The sequence below is a fragment of the Plecotus auritus genome (assembly GCF_963455305.1).
Source record: "Plecotus auritus genome assembly, chromosome: 5".
NCBI lineage: Eukaryota > Metazoa > Chordata > Mammalia > Chiroptera > Vespertilionidae > Plecotus > Plecotus auritus.
The window spans coordinates 58729579-58753528 of record NC_137776.1 but is presented as its reverse complement, the minus strand read 5'-3'; the positions used below and the strand labels follow the sequence as shown (position 1 = coordinate 58753528).

Genomic DNA, 23950 nt, shown 5'->3' with positions numbered 1-23950 from the left:
CACATAACAGGGTATAGAGGCTTACCCTGGGTGAGGTGGCTGACTTTCATGTTTACCATTAGTATCACAGTGAGGGATATGATTCACTGGCAGCTGAATGAAATTTGCAAAAGGCAATTCCAAAGGCAATGTACAAAATTTATTATATGCAGTGCTGAATATTATAGATTTAGCAAATCCTTACCTGCTAATCAACCTATTAGAGAAAATAATGCATTCAATCATGTATCATATAACATCATATCACATAACATAACATAAGACAGGGAAATTTGGGGTGGACTTTGCTTCAGAGGGCAAGCACAAAAGTCAGACACATCACGCTGAGAACCTAGGTAGGTGGCTGTGGGCCTGATATGTAACCTCCCTATACTTTGGTTTCTTTGTCTACAAAAGAGATCTAACATCAACATCTTTCTTACAGCTTGAAAAGTTTAAATGAGATAGTGCCTGATGCTTCTAAAGCACTCAATAAATGCAGTGTTGTTGAAAGGGAAGGCTAACTCTTATGGTGTTTTAGAAGCAGAATTGGCTTTTCCAAAGTATATGACTTTTATCCTGAATTATTTTGATCTGAAGTTACATAATGTGCATGCTATTTGACTTATAATATCCAGAATGTAAAAAGTAAATGCACTTTTACTAAATGAGAAATTCAAAAAGAGACCAACTGGTGTTAAGGAACTCTATGTACACCGCAGCAATCAAGGGAACAAGGGTCTGGTGTTATGGGATACACATCACACCAGAAAGCAAGGAAACTTATCTGCTACTACTGGGGCTGTTGATGGACATCTGTGAGATCTTCAAGAAGCTATTTTAATGTTCTGAATTTGTTTCATCCAGGTGAACTTTAAGTATAATGAGATGTTATTATCATCTTAACATTTAAATATATATGTGATATAGACATAAATATCATTGCAATTATTATCACAATAACTCTAGAATCCTATTCGTTGTTGACCTAAACATAAATCCTCAGTCTGGCATTCAAGGTCATCCATTCTCCTAACCCACATTTCTAGCTGATTTCATATCTCTCCATTAACCATAATTTGTGATGTAGGAAAATCTCAATATCAGCTTTGCCCTATACATGCTCAGTCCTTTCTTCCTTCCCTGTCTTTGCCCAACCTTTTCTGCTCAAAATGTCCCATCATTGCCTCATTTACATCCCACCCATTTTTCAAGGGAAATCTCCACAGTCAAGTCCTTCAAGAAGTCTTTCTTCATATTCCAAGTGGATATGATGTGATCTTGTTCTTGCTAACCCCCACAACACTTGCTACCTCTCAGATTGTTTGGTAGCCCTGCCTTGTATAACAGTTATTTGTCTGTACATCACCTACCAGACCAAAGGCTTCTTGAGGCAGACACTCCTTACTACTCTTCCTCATAGCTCCTGCTTAGCACACTGCCTTGCATACAGTAGGTACACAGTACATATGTTTTTAGTTGAATAGAATTGAACCTACCAGTAGGTACATGACAAATGGCTCCTTGCAGAAATGTCTCACAGGCTGTGCTACTCCAGCACCCATAGGTGTCAGCAAAAACACAGTCACCCAGCAAAGATGACTCATCCTCTTTCCAAAAAGTGAAAGAGGATTTGGCGCCATCTGACCAGTCAAAACTGAGACCATTCTGTGGAGGGAAACGGAGCCATCATTTTCTTGCCAAGACTGTTGTTTGGACATCACCCAATGCTGTTTGGGCATCCCTCACTCCACACACAGATTTGTATTTCCACATCTTAGATGTCTATTTCAGGGGGTCTAGGACGGCTTGTGAATATGGCTTGACAAAAAAGAACATCTGCCGCAAGAGATGTCTTCTTTAGTTTTGGGGAATCTTTGGCTCCCTGCCGCCATAATTTCTTAGCAAGCAATCAGAGTGAAGTTGGATCAATACCTTGTTCTTTACACCAAAATAAATTTCAGATCGATCAAAGATTCAAACATAAAATTGAACATATAGAAGTGCTAAATAAAACTTGGCTAAATATTTTATACTCTTAGTGTGGGAAAAATCTTTCCAACTCTGATAGAAAATCCAGAGGCCATAAAGCAAAAATTGACTACATAAGTTAAAACATTCTGCAATACGAAAACACAGTCAATAACCATAAACACAATTCTTTCACCTATCTCACTGGCAAGGATTAAAATTTTGACATATCCAGTGTTGGAAAAGATGTGAAAAAAACTAGATGTTATCATACACTAATGTTGGCATGTAAATTGCAGGTATTACTTGTTAAAATTCAAAGTGTACTTAGCAACTTTACTTCTGGGCACTGATCCTACCTGCAAAGGATATTTGTTGTGCATTGTTTGTTATTGTGAAAACTGGGAAGAACCCAGCTATCCATTCAGAGGAGAATTGTTTAATAAAGTGTGATATATTCTTACATGTGTTAGATTTTTATGTACCGACACTAAAAGCTGTACAAGGTATCCTATATAACAAGAGAGGAATATGCTAATTATCCATTACACTGTAATGTCACAACCAATCTACAAGTGTTGGAGAGCTACAGGAGGGTGGGGCAGTGGGCGGAAAGCTACAGGAGGGCATGGGGAGCTATGAGCAGTGGAGAGCTACCAGCGGTGGTGGGCAGGTGGCCAGCTGAGGCAAGTGGCAGCAAGCTACTCACTCATGGATTCGTGCACAGGGCTACTAGTATTAAATAAAAAAGCAAATTTAAAGATAGCATATCTAAAAAAAAAATGGCAGCGGAATAGATAGATGTGTCCTGAGCCTTGTCCCGGAGTAGAGAGAACAGCTGAGGGTCACACGGGGTGTGTCTGTTGGAGAGTTAAGGGACAGCTATACCCCAGGAGAAGGTGGGGGACTGCTGGATGGGGCTCCCCTGACCGGGCACCCCCACTGCTGCTGGGTTCCTTCCCGGAGCCACCAGATCGGACACGGAGACCACGCCATCTTGAAGGGGAAAGTGGAGCTTATCGGAAGCCTGAAAATCTACAACTGCGGCACCCACCGAACAGCTGTGAACCCCAGAGCACCGGTCCGCAATTGGCGCAAACACGTGGATTCAGAGGAGCTCTACACTCCATTACGGAAAGGTCAGATTTTGCCTGGGAGAAGGAGAGAGAGAACTACATAACCAGACACCCAGAGAAGAGAGACCATGGGGAGACAAAGAAACAGCCCACATATGAAAGAAAAGCAGGCATCACCAGAAAAGGAAGTAAACGAAATGGAGGCAAGCAACCTTCCAGAGAAAGAATTCAGAGAAATGGTCATAAGGTGGCTAAGAAGAATAAAAGACAAATTCAACAATATGAGTAAGAACCAAGAGGAAATGAAGAACCAAGAAGAAATGAAAAATGACATCGCTGCTGTAAAGAACTCAATAAAAAGCATCAAGATAGACTAGAAGAAGCAGAGGACTGCATCAGTGAGCTAGAAAACAAGGTAGGAAAAAATACCATAGTAGAGCAGCTTCTAGAAAAAAAATTAAAAAGCAGGAGGAGAGCCTAAGGGAACTTTGGGACAACACGAAACAAAACAACATCCACATAATAGGGGTGCCAGAAGGAGAGGAAACTGAGCAAGGAATAGAAAACCTGTTTGAAGAAATAATGACAGAAAACTTCCCTGATATAGGAAAGAAAAAACCCACACAAATTCAAGAAGCTCACAGAGTCCCAAGCAAAATGAACCCCAAAAGACCGACGCCAAGGCACATTATAATTAAATTAGCAAACACCAATGACAAAGTAAGAATCTTAAAAGCGGCCAGAGAGAGACAGAAAATTACCTACAAAGTAACCCCCATCAGACTAGCAACTGATTTCTCAACAGAAACTCATCAGGCCAGAAGGAAATGGAATGAAATATACAAAGTCATGCAAAGGAAGGGTCTGAATCCAAGAATACTGTATCCAGCAAGGCTATCAATCAAAATTGAAGGTGAAATCAGGAGCTTCACAGAATAAAAAGGACTAAGGGAATTTATTACCACCAAACCAGCAATGCAAGAAATGCTAAGGGTCTGCTGTAAAAAAAAAAAAAAAAAGGAAGCGAAGAAGGAAAACAGGGGTAAAGAATAAAAATGGCGACAAATAAGTACCTATCAATAATAACTTTAAATGTAAATGGATTAAATGCTCCAATCAAAAGACATAGGGTAACAGATTGGATAAGAAAACAAGACCCATATATCTGCTGTCTACAAGAAACCCACCTCAGAAAAAAAGACGCACACAGACTGAGGGTGAAGGGATGGAAAAAGGTTTTCCAGGTGAATGGAAATGAAAAAAAAACTGGGGTAGCAATATTTATATCTGACAAATTAGATCTCAAAGTGAAGGACATAACAAGAGATAAGCAAGGACATTCATAATACTAAAGGGAGCAATCCAACAAGAAGAAATAACTCTGGTAAACATATACGCACCCAATACAGGAGCACCCAAATATATAAAAAAACTCCTGGAAGATATCAAAGGAGAGATTGACAGCAATACAATCAGAGTAGGAGACTTTAATACCCCACTATCACCATTGGACAAATCCTATAAACAAAAAATCAGCAAAGAAACATCAATCCTAAATGACTCACTAGACCAGATGGAATTAATTGACATCTTCAGAACATTTCACCCCAAAGCCACAGAATATACATTCTTCTCAAGTGCACATGGGTCATTTTCAAAGATAGACCATATGTTGGGACATAGGCGAAGTCTCTTCAAATTCAAGAAGATAGAAATCATATCAAGCATCTTCTCAGCCCACAGAGGCATAAAACTGGAAATCAACTACAATAAAAACAACCCAAAGAAATCAAACACATGGAGACTAAACAGCATGCTATTAAACAATGACTGGGTTAACAGAGAGATCAAGGAAGAAATAAAAAACATCATGGCAACAAATGACAATGAAAACACAACAATCCAAAATCTATGGGACACAGCGAAAGCAGTCTTGAGAGGGAAGTTCATAGCTTTACAAGCCTACTGCAAAAAAACAAGAAACAATGGTAATAAATTACCTAACCCTACAACTCAAAGAGTTAGAAAGAGAGCAACAAGAAAAGCCCAGTGTAAGCAGAAGGAAGGAAATAATAAAGATCAGAGTGGAGATAAATGACATTGAGACCAAAAAACAATACAAAAGATCAACAAAACCAAGAGCTGGTTCTTTCAAAGGATAAACAAGATTGATGAACCTCTAGCCAGGCTCACCAAGAAGCAAAGAGAGAGGACCCAAATAAACAAAATCAGAAATGAAAGAGGTGAAATAACAACAGACCCCACCGAAATACAAAGGATTGTTAAAAAATACTACGAACAACTCTATTCCTACAAACTGGTCAACCTGGAGGAAATGGACATATTCTTGGAAAAATACAACCTTCCAAATCTCAATCAGGAAGAATCTAAACATCTCAATAGGCCAATAACTATGGAAGAAATTGAAGCAGTCATCAAAAAGCTCCCAGCAAACAAAAGCCTGGGGCCAGACGGCTTCACAGGGGAGTTTTACCAAACATTCAAGGAAGAACTAAAACCTATCCTCCTCAGACTATTCCAAAAAATTCAAGAAGGAACACTTCCAAGCTCCTTCTATGAAGCCAGCATCACGCTAAGACCAAAACCAGATAAAGACAACACAATGAAAGAATTACAGGACAATATCCCTCATGAACATAGATGCCAAAATCCTCAACAAAATTCTAGCAAATCAGATCCAGCAGTACATCAGAAAGATCATACACCATGACCAACTAGGATTTATCCCAGGAATGCAAGGATGATACAATATCCGTAAATCAATAAATGTGATACATCCCATAAACAAATTGAGAGAAAAAAATCACATAGTCATATCAATTGATGCAGAAAAAGCATTTGACAAAATCCAACACCCCCTTTTTTTAAAAAAAAAATATTTTATTTATTTTTTTGGAGAGGGATAGAGAGTTAGAAACATCGATGAGAGAGAAACATCGATCAGCTGCCTCCTGCACACCTCCTACTGGGGATATGCCCGCAACCAAGGTACATGCCCTTGACTGGAATCGAACCTGGGACCTTTCAGTTTGCAGACCGATGCTCTATCCACTGAGCCAAACCGGTCAGGGCCCAACACCCTTTCTTGATTAAAAACTCTCAACAAGGTGGGAATAGAAGGATCATACCTCAACATAATAAAAGCTATATATGGTAAACCCACAGCTAACATCATACTCAATGGGCAAAAACTAAAACCATTTCCCATAAGAACAGGAACAAGACAGGGATGCCCACTCTCACCACTCCTGTTTGACATAGTACTGGAAATATTAGCCATTGCAATTAGACAAGAAGAAGAAATAAAAGGCATCCAAATTGGAAAAGAAGAAGTAAAGCTGTCCTTATTTGCAGATGACATGACATTGTACATAAAACACCTGAAAGACTCCATCAAAAAACTAATAGACTTAATAAATGAATTCGGCAATGCAGCAGGATACAAAATTAATGCCAAGAAATCTATGGCTTTTCTATACACCAATAGTGAACTTACAGAAAGAGAGACTATAAAAGCAATCCCATTTACCATCGCACAAAAAAAATTAAGATACCTAGGAATAAACTTAACTAAGGAGGTAAAAGACCTATACGCGGAAAACTACAGGACACTGAAAAAAGAGATAGAGGAAGACGTAAACAGATGGAAGAACATACCAAGTTCATGGATTGGGAGAATCAACATCATTAAAATGTCCATACTACCCAAAGCAATCTATAAATTCAATGCACTCCCCATTAAAATACCAACGGCATGTTTCACAGACCTAGAAAGAACTCTCCAAAAATTCATCTGGAATAAAAAAAGACCCCCTGAATAGCCACAGCAATCCTGAGAAAGAAGAACAATGTAGGTGGGATCTCAATACCAGATTTTAAGCTGTATTACAAAGCCACTGTTCTCAAAACTGCCTGGTACTGGCACAAGAACAGACATATAGATCAATGGAATAGAATAGAGAACCCAGAAATCGACCCAAATCACTATGCTCAATTAATATTTGACAAAGGCGGCATAAACATACAATGGTGTCAAGACAGTCTCTTCAATAAATGGTGTTGGGAAAATTGGACAGATACATGCAAAAAAAAATGAAACTAGACCACCAACTTACACCATACACAAAAATAAACTCATAATGGATCAAGGACTTAAACATACGACGAGAAACCATAAAAATACTAGAGGAATCCACTGCCAGAATAATCTCTGACATATGCCGAAGCAATTTCTTCACTGATACTGCTCCTAGGGCAATGGAAACTAAAGAGAAAATATACAAATGGGACTACATCAAAATAAAAAGCTTTTGCACAGCAAAGGAGACCATCAATAAAATAACAAGAGAGCCCACTGCATGGGAGAACGTATTTGCCAATGATATCAATGATAAGGGTTTAATCTCCAACATTTACAGGGAACTCATGCAGCTTAAAAAAAGAAGATAAATAACCCAATCAAAAAATGGGCAACTGATCTAAATAGACACTTTTCGAAAGAAGACAGAAGGAAGGCAAAGAGACATATGAAAACCTGCTCAAAGTCACTAATCATCAGAGAGATGCAAATCAAAACAACAATGAGGTACCATCTCACACCTGTCAGAATGGCTATTATCAACAAGTCAACAAATCAGAAGTGCTGGTGAGGATGCGGAGAAAAAAGAACCCCCGTGCACTGCTGGTGGGAATGCAGACTGGTGCAGCCACTGTGGAGAATAGTATGGAGTTTCCTCAAAAAACTAAAAATGGAACTCCCATTTGACCCAGTGATCCCACTTCTAGGAATATATCCCAAGAAACACCAATCAGAAAGGATATATGCACCCCTATGTTCATAGCAGCACAATTCACCATAGCTAAGGTTTGGAAACAGACTAAGTGCCCATCAGCAGATGAGTGGATTAAAAAACTGTGGTACATCTACACAATGGAATACTACACTGCGGTAAAAAAGGAGTTCTTACCATTTGCAACAACATGGATGGAGATGGAGAGCCTTATGCTAAGTGAAATAAGCCAGGCAGAGAAAGATAAATATCACATGATCTCACTCATTTGTGGAATATAATGAACAACATAAGCTGATGAACAAAAATAGATCCAGAGACAGAGAAACATCAATCAGAATGTGAAACCTCAGGGAAGGTAGGAGAGGGGGGGAGGTAAGGGGGAGAGATCTACCAAAGGACTTATATGCAAGCATATAAGCCTAATCAATGGACACAGACAACAGGGGGGTGGGATCATGAATGGGAGGTGGGGGGTAATGGGGGAATAAGGACACATATGTAATACCTTAATCAATAAAGAAATTTAAAAAAATAAAATAAAGATAGCCTATCTAGTAAGTTCTCATTTGTATTTAAAAAACAATATACATATTCATCCATTACATTTACATATATGTGCCTATACAGAAAATTTCTAAATGACACACCAGAAATGGTTAATAGTGTTTGACTTTGGAGAGTAGCACTAGAGGTCATGATAGAATTGATTTACTTTTCACTAATTTGAGTGTGTGATATTTTTATTAAAGAAAAAAGAAAACTTAAAAAACAAAACAAAACAACTTACTCTCCAAACTACATTCCCAGAGGAGAAAAATAACCTACATGGTAAATGTCAAGGGATACTGAAGTTATTAATAACCAAGTTTCTAAACAGGAAGCATGATTAGTTTTTCTTGGGAATTTCTTAAATGCAACAAATTACCCAAATAAAGTTGCTTGAGTGTAGGATGTGTTCCAGTGCATGAGGAAGCATCTTGAAATTTCTCAGAAAATTTCATAGAGCCTTTGAAGGGCATTAATTTCCAGAAACTAGGCAAGTGAATATTTACTCTAAGAAGGTGTCCATATATTGTGGTCATAGGCTGCTCATAAGGTTGGTCATTAGTTACTGAATAAGCTAATTACCTAAATGTTACATTTACTATTATTTCTGGGGAATTTTTTTTCTGTGCTAATTTCAGTGGCTAGCCTACTGAGGAAGTAGATGTGAAACGGAATGAGGTGAGAATTGTCCAAGGGATCTGAGGACACCTACATCTGCAGTGAAGAGTCCAATCCAGTGGGCATGTCCTAGCCGGCTGAGGATAACAGTGAGGAAGGACTGGTGAAACTGATCTGTAATGCTGACCAGTTCTGCTCCATGCAGCAGGCAGGCTCTTATTGCTGTGTACCAAGTCATATTTGCACTGATTATTTTGTAAGTTCTGTTTCCATAGTCTAAGGTGTTGGGGATTGGATACATATCAGATGTATTTACACCATGTCCAGAAGTATCTAGAACAAGAACAACAAAAATCATTTGTAGCATCTGGAGGAGGCAGGGGGAGGCAAAGCTTAGCATGGGAAGCTGCCACAATGGTCCCTGCTGTTGTTAATAGCAGCGCTTTTCTTCTCAGAATTGACGACTTCAAACCGAGGACACTACCTGAAAGCACATGTGATGCTAAAGAATTCAAACACTTAGGACAGTGGTCGGCAAACCGCGGCTCGCGAGCCACATGCAGCTCTTTGGCCCCTTGAGTGTGGCTCTTCCACAAAATACCATGGCCTGGGTGAGTCTATTTTGAAGAAGTGGCGTTAGAAGAAGTTTAACTTTAAAAAATTTGGCTCTCAAAAGAAATTTCAATTGTTGTACTCTTGATATTTGGCTCTGTTGACTAATGAGTTTGCCGACGACTGACTTAGGACATTTAATGAATGAGTGTCTTTAAAAAATATAAACATATAATAAATGTCATTTCTAGAAGGTTTCCCATTTTGAACATCTTTTGTCAAACTGACCACGCTGGTGGAATGCATGTGACCTCAGGTAGGTTTCCTTCTGCTGGCTCTCCTTGGCCTAACACATGTGCTCTGGCAGAACTTAATACTTGCAAGAGAATATTGGCATATGCCATGTCATCATATACTTCACTGCAGACATAATTTACAAGTGAGCATTCTCAAATATAACACTTTATTAAACTTTTCAGACTGTATGATCGTTATCATGTTTAATGTTTACATGTATACATACATTGTATAAAGAAGCTTAACAATTAATTAACACTTGGAAATACAGCCCAGCTGGCATGACTCAGTGGTTGAGCATCTACCTATGAACCAGGAGGTCACAGTTCGATTCTTTGAATGTCAGTGGTTCTGCTTTCTACTTCTGAGATCTTTTTTAGGAAGAGCTAATTTTATTTTATTTATTTTTTAAAAAATTTTTTATTGATTTCAGAAAGGAAGAGAGATTCAGAGACAGAGAGAGAAACATCAATGACGAGAGAGAACCATCCATCGGCTGCCTCCTGCATGCCCCACACTAGGGATCGAGCCCGCCTTTTTGTTCAGTCTTATGTTATGTACTTGATAGGCTACATTTTGAGAACTTAAAATACAAAAACAAGGTAAGGGTTTCTTAAGTGTCTGATCCAAAGTGGCTAGGATTTCTTTCTCTATACTGGTTTCACTCCATTTGGGCTTGAAAAGGAGCATAGTAAGGTGTGGACAGGTCAGAAGACCTGTGACTCAACCATAGTCCTGACCCTACATGGCTAAGCAACCTTGGGAAATTAGTTAATCTCTCAAAACCTCACATTTACAGTCTGTAAGGTTAGTAAGACCTCCTTAGAGGGGTGTGGGTAGAATTCATTGAGATCTCTACAAAGAGCACTTACTCTGGTACCTGGGATATAGTAGGCACTCAATAAATATTGCTTCTTGCTCCCCTCTCCTCCTGTTGTCACAATCTTCAAAATAAAAATGACAAAGTGGGAATTCAACTTTTACCTGGAAATGTTACCTCAATGCATGTTGTAAAACCAAAGTGAAATTAACCAAGTAAATTGTGATGGACCACACTTTTATCATCTATTGTTTATTTTTACTAGAAGTCTGTTTGCTAGCCTATGTATGAAGTGTAAGGTTATTTATATAAAACCAAATATCTAGTTTAAAATGTTAACAATTAGTAAAATTAAAGTAACTAAAATTTTTTTGTATATGTGATCCAAGCACCCATTTAACTGTGTTCCCCACTAAGTTGTACATCTGTATTTTCACCTATATGAATTTCTCCTTATGTAGTTGATTCCATCAGGTTTTGAAACATAAGTGACTTTGAGCAACATGATTTTGCCACTCATTTCTGTGAAAAAGAAAGATCCATTGGACACCAAGTTCCAAATTGGGGGTGTTGATTTTGCCCTTGACTCTCTTTTTATTCAGACATTTTACACTTTCGTGCAGATTAAAATTTGAGTAATTACTGTAGACTATAAGAATTTGAGTAGTTGAATAATATGGTTTGGAAATAACAATAAAAAGAGTCATTATTTATTAAACATATATAACCCCATATATACAGAGAATCTGTGAAATAGTTATTATTCTATTTTATAGAGGCTGAAGTTAAGGCTCAGAGAAGAAAAGAAACTTGACTGACCATTTATTTACAGAGGTAGGGTAGGAACCCAGAGCGGTGTGAGTTCCAGTGCCCACTCTCTCTGCCACCACTACTCTATACTATCTCCAAAAGAAGATATACATTGTTCGTCCCCAAGAGAGAAAGTGGTCAGGAGTACATTTCTAGAAGAGATCAACCTCAAGGTCGTGGAATAAAATAATTGTATTTGAGTGTGTTACTTATCTTTTCTAATCCTCAAGTTCCTCATTTGTAAAATTGGGGAGACTTTTATCTACTTCCTAGATTCATCATGAGGATTTTATGACATAATGCATATAAAGCCAAGGCACAGCGCCAGGTACATCATAAGTATGCAAAGACATGGCACATTGGAATTATTTCTTTCCCTGCAAGACTCTGCTCTTCTCATAATACTCTTTCTGTAACTGATCTGGTATTTCTTTCAGTTCCCAACCACTATTGTGATTAAGTGATACTGGTAAACCAGGAAACAGGGCTTCCCTGGAGCTGCTTTTCCTAGGATGGGTTAATACTTAACATCATTAAAGGGTCCACATGTATGCAACAGTAAGAGCTATAATTCCTATTGTAAGTAAGCATATATACTAGGTTGCCCAGAGTTCCACACAGCTCCAGACACAAAGCATGGCCTTCTAGGGCTGCATAGTACAGGGAAGCCTAGCCCTCAGTGAAAGCATGAGCTATGAGCTATTGTTGTTGTCCTCACTTACAGGGCACTTACACTGTTCATGGACCACATTGGCTACTTGTGGTAGTATGGTTTTGTTACTTCACACCACAAATCATTGGGTGTTGTCACCATCAGATCGAGAAACATGCTGCATGCCATGTTTAGTTACAAAGACCATTTTTGGAATTCCAAGACAGGAGTAAGTATTGAGTTGTTTCTTTCCTTGATTCTTTCTTCTTCTTCTTCTTTTTTTTTTAATACATTTTTATTGATTTCAGAGAGAAAGGGAGAGGGAGAGATAGAAACATCAATGATGAGAGAGAATCATTGATTGGCTGCCTCCTGCACTCCCCCTACTGGGGATCAAGCCCGAAACCCAAGCATGTGCCCTTGACCAGAATCGAACCTGGGACCCTTCACTCTGCAGGCCAATGCTCTATCCACTGAGCCAAACCAGCTAGGGCTCCTTGAATCTTTTCCAGCATTTAGCAATTCTTTTAATTGCCTGAACAGACATATAATCCCAGAACAAAGCAATGATACCTTTTCGTATGACCAAATGGATGCCTAAACTTGGCCATCACTCATGTGGTCTTTGCAGTCTGTAGAACCCCACTAGAGGGCATAATCCTGGGTTAGCAGAAATGAAATGACTATATGTATGTAAATATCAAAAAATCAGTGCCTGGCACTGTTAGCTATGAAACTGTCAGTTATACAGCATGTAAAACAAAATGGAAAAGAAGAGTGAACCATATAAATGAAAGGAATAAAGAAGCAAATATTTCTTACCCTGCATTTTCTCACAAACAAACCCATAACCTTCTTTTCCACAGTCTTCAAAATACCATTTTCCAGTGAAATGAAAATTAGTATTACTTGACAGCAAAGCACAGAGAGGAATGTGCTTTTGAACTTCGGTGGTGTTATGACTTGGAATCTAAAAGAATAGATTTTTCTTAAAGGTAACGTATAACATTATCATAACACTGACATTTCTATTAAGGACATAATTTTAAAAATTCAAACACCATTTTTCTTTTGTTTGCATTTAATAAATCTGTTCATAGATCACTTCATAACCTAAGACATAAATAATTCTTGTGATGAGTAAAGTAATTACATTTATAGAACATGTGAAAATTACATAGTTACATTATCAAAATTAATATATTAATAATTGACTAATAAAAATTTATGCCTATAAAATATAAGAAGTATAAAAAAAGTTTAGTAAACAAGTCTTGAGTAAAATTTCTTGCCAATTTCTAAAAAGTAAATCTTAAAACTTACATTTATTATATCAAATGGAGACCAGTTAGAATATGCCACAGGCTTTCCACTTAGCCATTTTTCATAATCATCACTTTGTAGCCCTATCCACACATCAGTGGTCTGTCCATAAAGATTCATAGTAATGAAAGCTGAAAAATAAGAATACATTATAAATTTCAATACTATATAAACCATTTGGGTAATCAGCCAATTCTGTTTATAGCTACGATTTTATTTAAATGACATCAAGACTTAATTACCAGTCAATTGTCAGAATTTGTTATTTTGTCCTTATTAAGGTAATGCAGTCTTTCACTTTTGTTTCAGTTTAAATTGACAGAAATTAGCTGGCGAAGACCGGGATTTCATTGTATCATTAATAAAACAATTTCCAATGTTAATTCAATGCTTTTCTTAACAAAAGAGAATTTATTTGCTATATTTATACTAAAGTATATAATTGCCTAAGTATCTAATAAAAGTTCCTAGGTGAATCTAAAGGAATCTAAAAAATTATGCCATGCAATTACAATAGACTTTACCTCAGATTATTTTAGCCTTTTGAAATACAGATGAGATCTATGTCTTTATTCTCTTTACTACTACTGGTGAGACAAAAGGTTCCAAACCAACAGTTTATAAGCAATGCAGTGCACAAACTTTTATAGATGTCATGATCTAAACCTTATAGGTAAAACTGGAAAATTCATGAAAATATTGATTTGGAAATGTTAGTATTTTGAGGGAATAGTTTAATAAATACTTGAATAAAAATAGTTATTTTTGCCTGATGAACATTGACTACCTTGCTCCACCTCGTTTTCAATGGTGACCAGTGTCCCCCCTTCTTCAACACAGAAATCTTGAGCAGACGTCCAGTTCTTCCAACCACTTGGGCCTTTGGGGATTTTCACCAAAAGGCACTATAAAAAATGTCAAAAAAACAAAACAAAACTTCTGTTCATTTCCATATTTTTATAATGAATTAACATTTCCCAAAGACACAGCGGATCAGCCTTGAAAATTCTTTATAATTTTTTTGCTCAGAAATGACTCCAGTATTTAAATTCACTATGAACTTGGAATCAGCCATGTGGTCAGCAAGTGCATGAGGAAGAGCCAGAAAAAACCCCACAAAAAACAAAACATGAGTCCCGTGGGAAGAGAAGCTAGGGCAGGACCTAGGGAACCCAGGAAGAAGACACAAAGGGGAGGGTGGTCAACATTGCTAAATGGAACACAGAAGGAAAGCTGTGGGATTTGGCAGTGAGAACTGATTGTTGCTCATGAGAGAATCCGTCCGGGTGTAGCAGGGGTTACTCATTACAGGAAGAGAAATGGAGCAGTAATTACCAGGCAGGATAGGCCGAGTTGAAGAAAAACTTCCACTCCCAAAGCTCAGTAAAACTTAAACATGTTAGTAGGGCCAGATGGAGTCAATCAGGGTGGTGAGGGAGAGGGAGAGGGAGAGGGAGAGGGAGAGGGAGAGGGAGAGGGAGAGGGAGGATATAACAACAGATCAGGCTAAATTCCAGAGAAGTCAGGATAGACTTTATGCAAAGGGTACTCCATCGGGATATTCGCTCATCAATGAACATAAACAACTCTGGTTATTAATAGGTCAGATTTCAAGATTTTGCCATTGAGAAAATCTCAACTACAAGATAATTCTAGGGTAGCATGGAAGCCTACCCTTGAGAGAGCTTCCTTTCCCATCCTCCTCTGAAATGACATCATAACCCATTTTTCCTTAATTTCTAAATTTGTCTGCCTCCCATTCCTCCCCCTGTCATAAATTCCTTCAAAAGCAGAGACTAAATGCTGTCCTTCTTTGAACATCACAACAAAGAAGGTCACCAATTAATATGTATGGAATGAAATACAACCCAATAGAATTTGAAATTGCTGTCAAATGACATTGTGAGATATTCTAGATTTAGTCCAGTGGCTCTCAAATGGGGCCATTTTGTCCCTCAGGGGATATTTTGATAATATCTGGGGACATTTTTGGTGTCACATCTCAAAGTGGCGGGACTGCTATAGGCAACTAGTGAGTAGAGATCAGGGAGTCTGCTAAACATTCTATAATGCACAGGTCAGCCCCCCAGAACAAAGAATCCGCCAGCCCCAAATGTCAATAGTGCCTCGGTAATTCTTTTCAGGACTCAGGTCTGATCATATCACTCTTTAGTGCAAACCCTTCAGTGATTTCCCACTGTTCTTAGTATAAAAAGCCTGAAGCTGAGTTACCAACTAAGAGAAGAAGTAAGTACATTTTCAATTCTGGTTCCCTTTACCTTGTTTGCTTCACAAAGAAACAGAATTGGTTATAAAATATTTTAATTTTACAACAACTGCCTTTTTATCTATTTCCTTCATTTTTCCTCTTTCCTCTAATTACAAATTCCAAAGAGAGGCACATACTAATTATTAGGAAGTCTTATCATTTAATGTGAATTCACCTTGTATTCAGATAGTCACACTAATGAACCATTCATAAATACCAATGAACCTCATAGGTTCAATTGGCTCAATAAATCTCTCCAGAAAACACACACACACACACACACACACACACACACTCACACACACACACACGCACTCACACACACACACACACACACACACACGCTCCCCTCTTCTTCCTTCCTTCCCCCCAACACTGGCTCTTCAGGCAAGCTTGACTGTGGCACATTGTGAGGATTTCATTGTTTCTAAAAATATGACATATTTACTAACACGCTTCAAAATGGTGTCATTAATAATTAAAGCAGACCAGCAAGATGAAGTACAGCATCCTTAATTTTAAATTGTTTATTTACTTACTAATTTACAAGATGTGGTCAAGTTGAATGGATCTCTGATTATGACTGCGAATTAAGGATATTCTCCTGTATTCCAAACAAGTTTTGAACATAAAGTTCTTCTTTGTTTCAAAGTCATTTCCAGCTTAAAATCTGAAAATAGAATTCATGCTCCATCTGCCAAACTCGGCCCTTTCCCAGTGTGCTGACTGACATTGAATGGCCCCTTAAGTGCTGCATTTATACCAGCCTAAACCTGGAGTCTTCCTCACTCTCCCACTCCATCATCTCTTCAATCCTATCACTTGGAAATCCCATTTCTCAGAGCCCCCCACCATTCCCACTGCCCCACATTCTTTGTCACCATCATCTTAGTTCAAGCTACTAATAATCTCTTGCCTGGACTACTGTAATAGCTTCCTAACTGCCCTTACCGTTCTAACTCCTCTTCTATTCTATATTGGCACTGTAGCTTGAGTGATTCTTCTCCAAATTCAGTCCTGATCATATCCTTCTTTAGTTAAAGCCCATCAAGGATTTCCCATTGCTCTTAGAATAAAAACCAGAAACTCTAAGACGATATAACCCTTGCCTACTTCTTTTGTCTCCCCTCTCATATTCTAGATCTCTATGCTTCCTTTGATTTCTTAACTATGTCACATCCCCTCTCACCACAGCACCTTAGCACATGCTGTCCCCCCGACTTTTAATGCTCCCTGTCCTTTGGACCACTTCAGTCAGGTCCTCCTATTACACATTTTATAGAACTTTGTAACAATTACTCATCATATATGTCACAACTTTAAATCACACAGTATTTACCTGATTGATTCATTACTATTTATTCTCCCTCAAATCTATAAACTCCAAAAGAGAAGGGATTGTATACATTTTTCCTAACCATTGACTTACCAATATCCAATATAGTTAAATAAATGAGTGAATGAATGAATAAAATGCTGTGAATTTGAATACATTTTTTAAAAAAGAGGAGTGTTTTTAAAGACTATGTTATGCATGAAATAAAATACTAGCTAATCCCAAACTAGATGGCTCAAAACAGCGATTAGCACTCAATTCAGGTCCTTGAATAAAAATGTGTAAATAGAAGCACAAAAGTTAATCTAACACACACACACACACATACATACACACTTAAACACTTAGAATTTCTTCCTCCTACAGTTCTGCTGTGACAAGTCTCTTAGATGAACCACTCTTCCAGGGGGTAATCCCTGGTCAAGCCTCTTTCATACCATCAAACACAGAGGAAATCATTTGTAAACATTAGAAAAGTATCTTAACTTCTGGTATCTCAGTTTTAAAACTCTAAAAGGTGGCCCTTAATCAACCAAGTTCTTTTTTCCTTAGAGATAAACAATAGAAATTAATCCTAGGAAGATGACAAACAAAAAATAAAGTTTGATGGGACAGAATATATTTGCAACTCATTCAGAACTGTGATGTGAGCAATGCTTGTTTTTGCTGTCTCCCAATTTTCCTTCTGTAGCTTTTAAAAAATTAACAGGGGACCATGCCCATGGGGCTTTCCACTCCTCTCAGCTATCAATCAACTTTTCTAATAATCTGATAAAGTCGCTTATTCCAAAGTGTAGATGACAGATGAGTCAATCTCAGAAATATTTCTCTTAAACAAAATAAAGGAAAGTGTTAAGGCAAATGCGAGTAAGCCTCTTGTGGTGGGATTTTAGCCATTGATATGCAGGGTAAGGCACTGTGGGGTGGGGAAGCACACTTGGGGGCTCTGAACTCATGCTCTGTTAAAAGGTCACCTTCGTTTGAAGCCTGCTGTGATGGTTTCCTTAGTAGTCAAATCCTCTGAATGACTGGAAGACCAAGTTGTGACTGTTGCATTGCTGGATAAGTGTTGGCTACACATTAGAATAACGAAGGAAGATTTTTAAAAATACTGATGCCTGGATCCCATGCAGATCAATTAAATCAGAATCTTTAGAGTGTCACCTGCACCTGGATGTTTTGTAAAAGCTCACCTGCTGAGCCTAAATATATGATCAGGGGTGTGAATCCATAATCTAGCTGTTAGTTATCAATAAAGGCTTTTGTTTGTTTTTAAAAAAGGATTCTGAGCTACGTGCAGGAGTTTTAATCCTGCTCCACAGACAGCTTTGGAAAGCCCTTCTGCTCTCATGTCTGGGTCTGTGCTTTGCTCAGGCCCTTTCTATTCATTTCTAAGGAAGTATTTGCTTGCTTTTTGCCCCAGGTCTGCTCCACTGTCATGCTACCAGGCCCATGTATGTGTCTACATACTCCCTATGCCTACACAGGAGGAAACATGGAATAGAGCTAAGCTGTGTGGATAAAAATATTGGGGGAAGGATAAAAGCCAAGGACTGAACCAAAATGAACCATTGTGATTTATTTCTCTAATGCCAAGAATTTGAATTGCCATTAACATCCTCTTTTATACATGGGAGGAATTATGAGTTAGTAACAAAAACAGTTGTGTTCATGTTTTGGGGTTGGTCACTGCATGTATAAAAAATGTGATATTTAGACAAGATAAGCATTTCTTTGTACCTGTTCTCTAAGACCACTGCCAGGATGCACTTGTTATAATAGTAGTAAAAAAAAACCTAGCAGCTACAAGAATTAACTATAAGTGGATCAAAACCTAAGTGTAAGAGCTTTTTTAGAAGAAAAAATATGACATCAAATGTAAAAAAGAAAAATTAGATAAATTAGGCTTTAAAAACTATGCACTTAAAAATGGTGAAGATTGCCCTAACCCAGTGGTCGGCAAACTCATTAGTCAACAGAGCCAAATATCAACAGTACAACGATTGAAATTTCTTTTGAGAGCCAAATTTTTTAAACTTAAACTTCTAACGCCACTTCTTCAAAATAGACTCGCCCAGGCCATGGTATTTTGTGGAAGAGCCACACTCAAGGGGCCAAAGAGCCGCATGTGGCTCGCGAGCCGTAGTTTGCCTACCACTGCCCTAACTGGTTTGGCTCAGTGGATAGAGTGTTGGCCTGCAGACTGAAGGGTCCCAGATTTGATTCCGGTCATGGGCATGTACCTTGGTTGCGGGCACATCCCCAGTAGGTGGTGTGCAGGAGGCAGCTGATCAATGTTTCTCTCTCATCGATGTTTCTCTCTCTCTATCCCTCTCCCTTCCTCTGTAAAAAATCAATAAAATATATTTTTTAAAAATAAAAATAAATAAAAATGGTGAAGATGGTAAATTCTACATGACATGAATTTTACTCCAATTTAAAAATATCAGTGGTGCTCAATTAATGTGTTTAACATCCAAATGGCCCCATTTCACAAATTAACAATGAGAGGAAGATCACAAAGGAGAGAATGCCCTGCCAATGCAACTGAACATACAGATTAACAATTGGCTGTCAATGAGCAAAGAGCAAACATTTATAATTTGGGATGCATTTTAATGACTTTCACCTAAGGCCTATAAAGTTATCTATACTAATAAAGGGGTAATATGCTAATTAGACTGGACATCTTCTGGATGTCCTTCCAGACGTTCTTCCAGACAAATCCACAGTGGCTGCAAGGGCCGAGGGCCGGCAGCGGCAGCGGCTGAGGGCCAGAGCAGAAGAGGCGGTGGCTGTGAGGGCCGAGGTGGCGGCATGGGAGGAGGAAGGCAATCATGGCAGCAGTGGGAGGCGGAAGGCTCTCGTGGCAGCCACAGGAGGAGAGACACCCCTCCCCTCCAGTGCATGAATTTTTGTGCACTGGGTCTCTAGTTTTATTATAAAATGTAAGGAGAGGAGAGGAAGTCTCAGCCTTCATTGAGGCCATATCAGAAATAATAAATCTGGCCGAAGCCGGTTTGGCTCAGTGGATAGAGCGTCGGCCTGCGGACTGAAGGGTCCCGGGTTCGATTCCGGTCAAGGGCATGCACCTTGGTTGCGGGCACATCCCCAGTAAGGGGTGTGCAGGAGGCAGCTGATGGATGTTTCTAGCTCTCTATCCCTCTCCCTTCCTCTCTGTAAAATATCAATAAAATATATATATATAAAAAAGAAATAACAAATCTGGTTTACAATATCCCCACTAGCAATTAAAAATTTTTTCAATTTTGCATGGAAGCACCTGCTTTATGAGGCTCAAGATCACATTGACTGAGCTATGTTATTAGTGGGTCAATTCATTAGGCAGGCAGAGCTCTATGCAGGGACGTGTCCAGGCAGGGAAGAGACAAGAAGGACATGATGGAGCCTGGGCCCCCTGATGACAACTTATTGGGAGCAGAATCTAGATCTACACATGCACACATGTGCACGCGTGTGCGTGCGCGCGCACACACACACACACACACACTTGCAGGGGTCACACTGGCATATAGCATAATGAATGGCGGAATATACAAACTCGGAATATACAAACAAAGGGTGGCATCAAGGCTGTTTCTCACAAACACTCCTTATCCCAAGAGGGTTATCCCTAAATGGAAAACTTCTCAAATCTCTTGAAAGTTGTGACAAAAATATTCCAGGTCTAGTTTTCGAAGTCACACCCACTTTTTGATTACTTTCTAGAATTTATATCTACAAAAGAGAAACAAAGGCAACTTTTTGAAAATAAGTTTACCTTATAGTTAAAATACAGCCATCCTTTGGGACACAGTCCATGCTGCTTTGGTGTATCTTTCTCTTTCTCTACGGGCCAAAACCTTTTTCGCTTACAGATGCTGGGCATAGAAACTGAACACTCTTCACTAGCCCAGAGTCCTGGAGGGGAAAATGGGTTAGAAATGACTAGAAGCAATGGTAACATTCTCTATTGATTGGTATTTTTATGACTGCCTCAGTTTATCAAAGGTTGTTTTTTAAATCTAGAAACTGAACTAAATTTAACTATGAATCATAGAGTTCTCTAGTGACCAAAGCTAATTGGTCAAGGGGCAAAATCAGTAATTCTAATTCAATAATGCAAATGCAAAAATATCTAAACAAATACTGCAGTTGAAATCATAGAACTGATTAAAGTTCTAAGAGTATTTGACTTCATTAGGAAAATAATATTTTGTAGAGTAATGCCTTTGTTTTAAAATATTCAACTTCAGTGTAAAGAGAGAAAAAAGATTCTAAAACAATAGATGACCATTTCTACTTTAAAATTTGTTTGAAAATATAATAATGTAGAAAAATTAGCTCACAAACTTCTCAGAAAGGAGCACTCCTTAACACTGACCTTTAAACAAAATAGGCTCACATCTAGACATGCCCGCAGGAAACATATCCCCAAAGTCCTTAGCCTCCTGGAAGATGTTTTTGAATTTAGAAGAGCTATATTTTCAAAGATTATAGAATGTATTTCAATAGCATTCAAGCTATAATTTCAGAACAGGGCAAGGATGCATGGAAATTGCAAGGACAGATTCAGTTTTCCATGTGAGAGATATAAGCCAAAAATATGTTGGCATTTTGAAGGAGGGGCTGGTATGCTATTTTAAATGCAGATTAGCTGCTATACCTCCAGAATCACAAAGCAGCCTTTCTTGTAGGCTGTTGTGACACCTGCTGGCAAAAGTGAGCTGATTAACCACATGGTTTTTCTTTTCCTGACTTTCTCTGTAGATGCCCTTGCATCCAGGATTGCTTTCCATATTCATCCTGCTCCTGACTTTGGACACAGATTTGTTATGGATCTGTTAGAGTCGGGAACATCATTACTTTTTATTGGATAAAAAGAGTGGGATGGATATAAGTGGGCAATCTATACAAATAACACTGTACTGATGGGTAGAATTAAAAAAAAAGTCTTCAACATAGATATGCTTCTAAATCCCACTTGTAAACAGTTGGTGTTCTAAAGCAAGCAACAATTAATGCTAGGTATTTTTTCCTATTTATTTATTTTAATTAATTAATTAATTAATTAATTGTTGATAGTATTACAAATATCTCCCATTTCGACCCTCCTTTCCTCCCCTCCTCCCAGCCCCTACCCACCACCCAGGTCTCCATTACCCTATTGCCTGTGTCTATGGGCTATGCATATAAATATATAAGTTCTTTGGTTTACTACCTCTTCTCATTTCCCCAACCCCACATCGAAGTATGTCAGTCTGTTCCATGCCTCCCTGCTTCGGGTCTTATTTTGTTAGTCAATTCATTTGCCAGGTGTTTTTTTTTAAAGCAATACTGAATTCAATGAAATTTTTTCTTAAATGGGAATTTGGAAGTAAATTTCTCAGAGGTTAAAAATCTGGCCAATTATAAATCGGATACTAGAAAAAGATAAAAAATGGGCTCATATTGAAATTTCATAGAGAACAGTATTCGGCACACATATTTTTGACCCACTTTCAAAGGACTCATTTTTTTATACTTTTTTATTTAGTTCATGAGGAATGCTTTATCTGGATGTAACTTAATTTCAAGAACATGAGTTCATGGAAAAAACTGTGGGAATGGCCATTCTTAAGCCTTAAGATGAATAAAATTGAACACATTAAATTCAAAAGCAAAACAACCAAATCAAACTTCCTCACCGTGCTTATGCAACGAAAAAGAGATGTCATACCTCCTGAAAATTATCAGTTTGTATTAGAAACCTAAGCATGGATGAATAAAATAACCTGTTATGGATGAAATGAAGCCACATCTCTGGCTGTGGTTATTCTTAGGCCCTTCTCTTCCTTTGTCCCAGTTCTGATATATTACTGGTGCTCCATCTCTCCAGCTGCAGGAAAATTAAAAATTTTAAGTTCTTCTCTCATTCTGCATTTTCAATCTTCAACACCATTCTTGGAGTACTGGGGTATGGATTGAAGGCATAATACACACACACACACACACACACACACACATATGTTAATCCTCACCCAGGATATGTTTTTATTAATTTGAGAGAGAGAGAGAGAGAGAGAGAGAGAGAGAGAGAGAGAGAGAGAGAGAGACATTGATGTGAGAGAGAAACATTGATACATTGATCCATTGCCTCTCGAATGCATCTGGACTGGGGATTGAACCTGCAATCTAGATATGTGTCCTGATTGGGAATAGAACTCGCATAGTGTACAGGAGGACACTCCAACCAACGAAACCACCTGGTCAGGGCTGAAGGCATACATTTTATTAAATTAAAAGAAATACTCATGTGTTGGGTTAGGGAAATGAAAATTTATAAGCTAAAGATAATGTTTGAAGGCTATGTAACAAATTGATCACTAAGATCCAGCCCAATCATTCTGCAACTAAAATCTGTCAAACAAAATTAAATGCTAATTAATCTAGGTCCATACCGAAATTCACCATTGGCTCTTTCTTCTTGAAGTCCAATCCACCAATTTACACCATACTTTGACAGCTATTTTTTAAAAAAAGGAAAATGTCAGCATTTATTCTACTTGTTTTCCCTTTTCATTAGTAAGATTAATGGGGTTGCTGGTAATAGCTTTCTATTCTTCAGTATTTTATCCAATTATCTAAAGAAGAGTACATTAAGGCCTACCATCTTGAGAAAACCTAAAGCTTCATTATTCTAAGATATTCCCTCCTCATTTTGAAGGAAATTGGAATCAAATATTGAATATTCATACAACATGCAATATCTTAATTACAACTTTTCCTATGTATTTAAAAGTAAATTTTCTCTCAGAATAGGGATTTAAAAAGTAATATGGTAAAGTAAAATACAACGTGAATTCATTTTTCTTACTAAGAATTCAATGGTTTATCTTCTCAGTGAT

The 23950-nt window shown here is 38.1% G+C and overlaps 1 protein-coding gene across 2 annotated transcripts in view; it reads right to left on the bottom strand.

Annotated features, from left to right (window-relative positions):
• The window catches only part of PLA2R1 (phospholipase A2 receptor 1), a gene marked incomplete at both ends in the record, with an annotated part of 124325 nt that overhangs the window by 6491 nt on the left and 93884 nt on the right, over window positions 1-23950 (bottom strand). For both annotated transcript variants that reach the window (XM_080667890.1, XM_080667889.1), the window contains 8 exons: window positions 1479-1647; window positions 9099-9337; window positions 12958-13105; window positions 13459-13589; window positions 14246-14363; window positions 20845-20984; window positions 22838-22941; window positions 23504-23568. In XM_080667890.1, the coding sequence (XP_080524016.1) occupies window positions 1479-1647; window positions 9099-9337; window positions 12958-13105; window positions 13459-13589; window positions 14246-14363; window positions 20845-20984; window positions 22838-22941; window positions 23504-23568 (1114 nt within the window). The remainder of the gene's footprint in view (window positions 1-1478; window positions 1648-9098; window positions 9338-12957; window positions 13106-13458; window positions 13590-14245; window positions 14364-20844; window positions 20985-22837; window positions 22942-23503; window positions 23569-23950) is intronic.